Raw genomic sequence first — 7,761 nt, forward strand, 5'->3', positions numbered from 1 at the left:
AGAATGACACTAAACTGTACATACAGAAATGGTTGAGATTCTGTGTGTTCCATTATGTATATTTTCACTACAATGAAATTAGATTAAGTTGAAAAAGAAAAACAGGATTCTAACCCAGATCCATGAGGCTGCCTCATTGTTAACTAAGCCTGGATGTCTTTATACTGTGAAACTAGGGAGTACATTAGAGATTCAGGGATTTTTGCATGAGCAAATGGTCCCATTTACCTTAAGTGTTCCAAACCTTCCTATTAAAAGCCTTGTCTCAGCCCTCTGGGAACCCTCTACTCCAAAGGCCCCACTTCCATATGGGCTTCTGGGTTGTCTTCTGAAACTCCAGCCAAGTCCCATTTCATAGTCTTTGCACTTGGTGTTTCCTCTGCCAGCGAGCAGCATCTCTTCCACCAGATAGCTGCTTGGCTCCCTGATTCCTTCTCCAGTATTACCTCCTGGGCAAGACTTCCCCTGACCTTAAGTAATACCCCTACCTAAGTAATATACTCCATCATTCTCTCCTTTATTCCTCTGCTTTTTTTCTTGGACTGCTTATAACATTTGACACTCTATTATTGTTGTTGTCATCCAGTTAGCCCCCATCATGGTATTGGACCATTGAGATGATCCATAGAGTTTTCATTGTCTAAGTTTTAGGAAGCAGATTTGTAGGCCTTCCTTAGTCTGTCTCAGTCTGGAAGCCACACCGAAGCCTGTTTAGCATCATAAACCCCCAAAACTCAATGCTGTCGAATTGGTCCCAACTCATAGCGACCCCTCCTTGGGTTTCTGTGGCAGTATCTCTATGGAAGTAGATTGTCCAGTCTTCATTCTGAGGAGTGGCTGGTGGGTTTGAACTGCTAGCCTTCTGGTTAGCATTGTAGCAACATGCAAGACTCCACTAACAGATGAGTAGTGACTGCACATGAGATGCTCTGGCTGGGAATTGAACCTAGGTCTTCCATATCTACCACTTAAACCACCACTGCACCCCTACTTGAAACTATTAATCTATATGTATTTGTTTATAGTCTGTCTCCTTCCACTAGGATGTACATACCATGAGGGCAAAAGTGTTGTTTTGACAAAGATGAACCCTTGTGCACATATAGTACTGCATTGTCAGTGAAGGCAAACACGGGTATATGGGTGGATAGATGGGTGGACCAGCTCAACTATTAGATGTGTCTATGCAGCAGGGAGTATACCCAGGACCATGTACAGGGTTGGCAGACAATGGTTCTACAAGTGTGTTTGTATGTTCTGTAAGAATTCCCAGGTGTATAGTAGAGCTGACAAGGAACAAGGTTGTAGTCACTTCTTGGCCACAGCCAGCTACCCACAGGGAGTGAGTAGTTGATCCTGTGGGCTCAGGACCATAGTCGCAGGGGACATCAAGCTCAATTGGCATAACATACTACACAAAACATTGTTCCACCTCCTACTTTGGCAAGTAGCAACTGGGATCTTAAAAGCTTGCAAGCAGCCATCTAGATGCAATGATGGGTCTCTCCTCATCCAGAGCAAAGAAGAATGAAGAAAACCAAAGATTCATGGAAACAATTAGTCCTAGTGACTGGTACACCATGAGATCCTCAGCCTATATGATTATGAGACCAGAAAAACTAGATGGTGCCCAGCTACTACTGTCAACCACTTGGAGGGGGATCTATGTAGGAGGAGATCCTGGATAGAGAGGGAGAACAATATGGAACAAAACTCAAAATCATTTGAGGGAAAAAAAGAAGGGGAAACCAGGTTTGCTGGTCTGGTAGATCCTGGTGGAACCACTAAGACTATGGTCCTTAGCTGCCCTTCAGATCTGGAATTGAACGCACACCTGTGGCTTCCAGCCAAACAAAAGACAGGCATATGTATCTACCTGAGATAGATAACACTCCTTGGAGAGAACAATCATGGGAGAAAGAAGGGCTGTTTATGCACAGGGACACAGCTTAGGGGGCAGGAGTACATGGAGGTATGGACACAGGGAAAAGGTTAACTATGGGGAGGAAGTGGGAGGGGAGCTGTTGCTTTGGGGTAAATTGTAGTCAATGTCAACTGTTGTATGGAAAGTGAATTTGCTCTGTAAACTTTCATCCAAATCACAATTTAAAAAAAAAAAGTGTTGTTTTGTTCATTGTTTTATGCTCAGAGTTCACATGTGCCTGGCACACAATACAAAACCAAACCAAACTCACTGCCATCAAGTTGATACCAACTCAGAGCAACCCCCATTGGGCTTACAAGGCTGTAAATCTTTACGGAAGTAGATTGCCCCATCTTCCTTCCGGGGCGTAGATTTGAACCACTGGCCTTCTGGTTAGGAGCCAAATGCCTTACCCACTACACCACCAAGCACTCAATAAATCCTGAGTAGAAGGAGGAATTGGTGAGCACAGAACTTCTGGCTTTCACCAAAATACAAGTAGCCTCCACAGGGGAAGTGTACAGGGAATTTAAACCTACTGCTTTGCTAAGGGCAGGTAGTGCTGTAGACTCTAGCTAGGGTCTGTTCTTTAGCTGTGACAAAGATCACAGATTGGGTCAAGAAGTCAAATTCAGTGAGGAAGTTCACTTCCTGGACCACAAAGCCTCCTCCCTACGTCCTCCTCCTCCCCACCTCAGGCTGCTAATATGACCCTCCCTGCAATTTTTCCAGCCAGCCCAGGTGCCCTGCCCCAAAGTATCAGAGGGAGAACCAGCCACCCACCCAGAGGTAACAATAGGGCTCCTGTGTGCTGCAGGGCATTGGGGAGGGCATGGGCTCAGGCAAATGAACTGAGCACACTCAGATAAAGAGACGTGGGCTGTGGAGGCCCTACTTTTGCTGCAGTGCTCGTCAGAATGGAGGGCAGCATAAAGGAGCTAAGGCTAGGGAGGGAGCCTGAAGGGGCAGAGGACAGCCTGACCAACCTCCAGACACTGGCCCTGAAGTGGTTCATGGAGACACAGGCCCCCCTCATTCTGCAGAATGGTGCGCTGCCCCCCTGGTTTCACGGATTCATCACCCGCAAGTAAGGCTGCCCCTGTCCCCATGCCCAGCGTGGCCCACCATTCCTGAGGGCCAAGAAAACGGTCTGGGAACTTTGGAACAAGACTGGGCCTTGCCCTCTCCCTGGACTAGGAAGGGACCTCAGGATGTGGTGAAAGTGGGTGGACAGACTGCCGAGTGCCACATCCTCTGCAGCTACTTCCAGGGGCAGGGTGGGTAAGGGCCTCCGCTCTCACTGAGTACAGCTCTAGGAGGGCTAGGGTTGCCATGTGGCCAAAAGAACAGAAAAGGGGACAAGTGGGAGCAGGATGTGTTCAACTCTGATGAATAACTAGGGGGACAATATCATTTATCATCTGAACCAGAATACTATTCACGATCCAGCTAAGACAACTGTTGTAAACAGGGACCATCCCAGGCAAAGCTAGATGGACGGCTCAGCTAGGAATAAAGGACAAGACATGGGGCTGGCCTTTTCTGGTTGGGCTAGATCTCCAAGCTGGCAAAGCTCTAGATGAAGCACCTGACAGAGACAGGGCCAGCTTCATGGCATTGACCTTCCCAGTCACATAGGGTCTGGTGCTTAGTTTAATGTGCTGCTGCTGCTTCCTTTAAATTTTTAATCATTTTTTAAAAACGAGCCCTCCATTTTTACTTTTCACTGGACCCTGGAAATTATTTAGCAAGTCCTATATGGGGCACAGGAGCTCTGGTGGCATAGTATCTATGGCATTTGACTGCTAACCAGAAGGCTGGCGGTTCAAACCCACCAGCCATTCCTTGGAAGGAAGGTTGCGCAATCTACTCCCATAGAGATACTGCCTCAGAAACCCAAGGAGGGGTCGCTACGAGTTGGGATTGACTCAATGGCAGTGAGTTTGAGTTTATATGGGGAAGGCATCAGGTAAGTGTTTGGACAGCTAGAATTTTCAACCATGTCCCCAGATACTTGGCACCAGATAGAAACATCCAAAGCTGCTTGGGGTTGAAGGAAACAGGCTTCAGACACAGTTTTCTCAGAAACTCTTTTGATGTGTACATCCTGCACAACTGTACACAGTGGTCCTGAAGCAAGGACTCCCCCAAATCTAAAAATCTCCAATCATATGGATTCACACAGCCATCCAGATGCACAGAGCATGGCCATAGTCAGAGGTTAGTGTGCTTGCTAGTGAGGCTGCAGTGGGGGTGGTGGACACGGCCTTAGGACCCTGACCCAATCCCAGGCTGAGTCTTGACCTTTTCAACTGAGCCCAGACAGGCTACAGATGAGGTCTGATAGGCACAGATCCAGCTGAAGGTCTGAGGGAGCCCCCTATTTGATGGTAGAGGTCTGTGCACTGGGTCTGGCCAGCAGATATTCTGAAGCAGGTCTAAGTCCTGCTCCTGTAAGGGCACAGAACCCAGCTAATGGCATGTCATCTGCCTAGGCAGACGGAGCAGCTGCTCAGGGACAAAGCTCTTGGCTCCTTCCTCATCCGCCTCAGCGACCGGGCCACTGGCTACATCCTGTCCTACAGGTAAGAGAGGAAACCCTCTGCAAGGTAGCAGGTGGGCTCAAGCACCCATAACGGAGCCTTGTAGATAAGCACAGCAGCCCCGCCCACCCACACTGCCTGGCTGTCCCTGGATCCCGACTCCTTCACTCCTCACTGGTCATCCAACCATTGGCCAATGCTCAGGAGACATTTCCTGAGCACTGGTCATGTGCTAGGGATGATGCCTGAGCCTTCAATGCAGGTTGGTGGTGGGTGGGGGCCAGGGAGAACAGCCTCCTGGAGGGAAGCAAGGGAGGACTTCACAGAAGTGAACTTTGAGCCCAGGACAGAAGGAAGAACAGTAAAATTTGCTATGCAGTAAAGAGGGTATGGTTTGGGTTTATGGAGGCATGGAAAACTAGGATGTTGGGGGAACAACAAGTCCTTGGGTGCAGCACGATGCATGGTTCCTATGGAGAAGTGCCTGGAGAAGAGGGCAGGGCCAGTCCAGAATGGTCTTACTTCCAGAATGGTACTTCCAGCAGCCTGTGGAGGGAAGACAGAAACACAGAGGCTGATGGTGTTGAGGCAATGGGGGACAGGTGCAATTGGCTGGATGTGAAGTGATGCGGTCTGGGCTATGGTAGGGCAGTAGAAGTAAGAGGAGGAAACAAAATGGCAGAATGAAGTCAGAGATGATAATGTCAGATCTTACATTGAAAGTAGGTTGGTTCAGGGGAGGCAGAGGAAGGAGATGTTTTCCAGGGATGGAGGGAAGCCAGAGCTCTAGGGCAAACCTCAATGGCTTCCGACTCAGAATTAACCATGTGCTCAGACTGCCTGAGTTCAAATTCTAACCTTGAACAAGTTACTTTGCTGCCCTCTTCCTGAAAAATGAAATTAGTACCTACATCAAAGGATTATTGAAAGGGTTCAATAATGTTTATATATTTAAAAGTGCTTAGCACAGTGCACAAAACATAGTAAGAACTCAATAAATATTACCAACTGCCATCAAGTCAATTCCAACTCATAGCAACTCCCATTGGGTTTCCAAGTCTACAAATCTTTACAGAAGTAGATTGCCTTATCTTCCTCCCACAGAGCAGCTGGTGGGTTTGAACCACTGACTTTCTGGTTGGCAGCCAAATGTCTTACTCCCTGTGCCACCAGAGCTCCTTCAATAAATATTAGTTGTTATAAAAATATTGTTATTCATTGTACCAGATAATAGGCTAGGCACTTTGAAATATATTAACCTAGTTGTTTTCAGTATTAGGGCCTTTTTTTTTTTTTTTTTTTTTAATGTAATCTTGGCAGACCATCCTTTTATGAAAGAGATCAAAATGAGGCTGCTCAAAGATACATAAATAGAACAATGGAAAAGAATAGAGTCCAGAAACAAACCTATATGTATGATCACCTGACAAAAGAAGTGTCTCTGCAATTCCATGGGGGAGAAGATAAACTTTTCAATAAGTAGTACTGAAACAACTGGATATGCAAATGGAGGGAAAAATGATTCCTACCTCACACCATAAGGTCCCTGGTGGCATAAACAGTTTGCACTTAGCTACTAATTGAGAGACTGGCAGTTAGAACCTACCCAGTGATGCCACAGAAGAAATGCCTGGCAATTTGCTTTTGTAAAGATTATAGCCAAGAAATCCCTTTGGAGCTCAATTCTACTCTGTAACCTATGAGGGCACCCTGAGTTAGGATTGACTTGGTGGCAATGGGTTGTTTTTTGCTTGTTTGTTTACCTCACATACACAAAAAAATAATTCTAGATGGACTGTAGACCATTCTAGATGGACCATGGACAATAAAGTCTCTGGAAGAAAACGTGAGGGGCCATCAAGTTGATTCTGACTCATAGTGACCCTATGTACAATAAAACGAAACAGTGCCCACAGTCCTGTGCCATCCTTAGAGTTGTTGCTATGTTTGACCACATTGTTACAGGCACTATGTCAATCCATTTCATTAAGGATCCTCCTCTGAAGAAACACAGGAGAACATATTCATGACCTAGGGGTAGGCAAAGATTTCTTAAACAGGGAACAAATAGTGCTCATGTCCAGAATGCATGAAGAACTCCTACAAATCATTAAGACAAAGATAACGAATGCCCTGCCATTGAGTTCGATCCGAGTCACAGCGACCCCTCCTTGGGTTTCCAAGGCGGTATCACTACAGAAGTAGATTGCCCAACCTTCCTTCTGAGAAATGGCTGGTAGGTTTGAACTGCCAGCCTTCTGGTTAGCAGTCAAATGCCTTGGGCATTATGCCACCAGAACTCCCAAAGACAAACAGACAACTCAATAAACACCAGAGATTTGAATAGGGACTTCACAAAGATTATCCAAAAGACCAATGTTCTTGTTGTTGTTACGTGCCATTGAGTTGGACCCGACTCATAGTGACCCCTCCTTGGGTTTCTGAGGAAGAATCACTACGGTAATAGATTGCCCAGCCTTCAACAGGCACATGAAAAGCCATTCAGCATCATTAGTTATCAGGAAAATGCAAATTAAAACCACAAGGAATGGCTAAAATGGAAAGACAAGCAATATCAAACACTCAGTGAGGATGTGATACAACTGGAACTATCATATATAGCAATAATTTTAGAAGACAATTTGGCAGAATCTACTAAAGTTAAACATGTTTTTGTTGTTATGTGCTGTTGAGTCATCTCTGACTCATAGCGACCCCTCCTTGGGTTTCCGAGGCAGTATCACTATGGAAGTAGATTGCCCAACCTTCCTTCTGAGGAGTGGCTGGTGGGTTTGAACCGCCAGCCTTCTGGTTAGCAGTCAAGTGCCTTAAGCACTATGCTACCTAGGAAGCGGAACTGTTTTATATCTTGATCTGCAGGGTAGTTACATGGAAGTATTCACATGTGGAAATTCATCAAGCTGCATGCTTATGACTTGTGCATTTTACTGTGTGTTTGTTATTCCTCCATAACAATGAAAATGAAAATGAAAAAGGTGGGCATTACAGGTTGAAGTGGGCGTGGTAATTGGAACTCCATTTTTAGCAAGGCTGGAATTAGGGTGAGGCAAGTGAGGCCTAGTCATGTAAGTGCTGAGTCAGATTCGGTCTTTACTTAAAACTTTGATATTTTGTCATCATTGATATTTTGCATTTTTTAAAATCTTTTCATTCTATAAAATAGTGCATCAAAATTTTCGTTATCTTTTTTTTTTTATTATTAGGATTTGGGTGAAGATTTACAGAGTAAATTCACTTTTCATACAGCAGTTCACATATACTTTGTCTCATGTC

General features: G+C 45.5%; 1 protein-coding gene across 1 annotated transcript in view; it reads left to right on the forward strand.

Annotated features, from left to right (window-relative positions):
• Positions 1 to 2,841: 2,841 nt before the first annotated feature.
• Positions 2,842 to 7,761, forward strand: part of SH2D7 (SH2 domain containing 7) — a 12,223-nt gene continuing 7,303 nt past the window's right edge. The window contains exons 1-2 of the mRNA XM_007951831.1: positions 2,842 to 3,011; positions 4,420 to 4,509. Coding sequence (XP_007950022.1) covers positions 2,842 to 3,011; positions 4,420 to 4,509 — 260 coding nt within the window. The remainder of the gene's footprint in view (positions 3,012 to 4,419; positions 4,510 to 7,761) is intronic.

This window comes from Orycteropus afer, unplaced genomic scaffold, assembly GCF_000298275.1.
Source record: "Orycteropus afer afer isolate SDZICR_OR568_19922 unplaced genomic scaffold, OryAfe1.0 scaffold00313, whole genome shotgun sequence".
Taxonomy (NCBI): Eukaryota; Metazoa; Chordata; class Mammalia; order Tubulidentata; family Orycteropodidae; genus Orycteropus; species Orycteropus afer.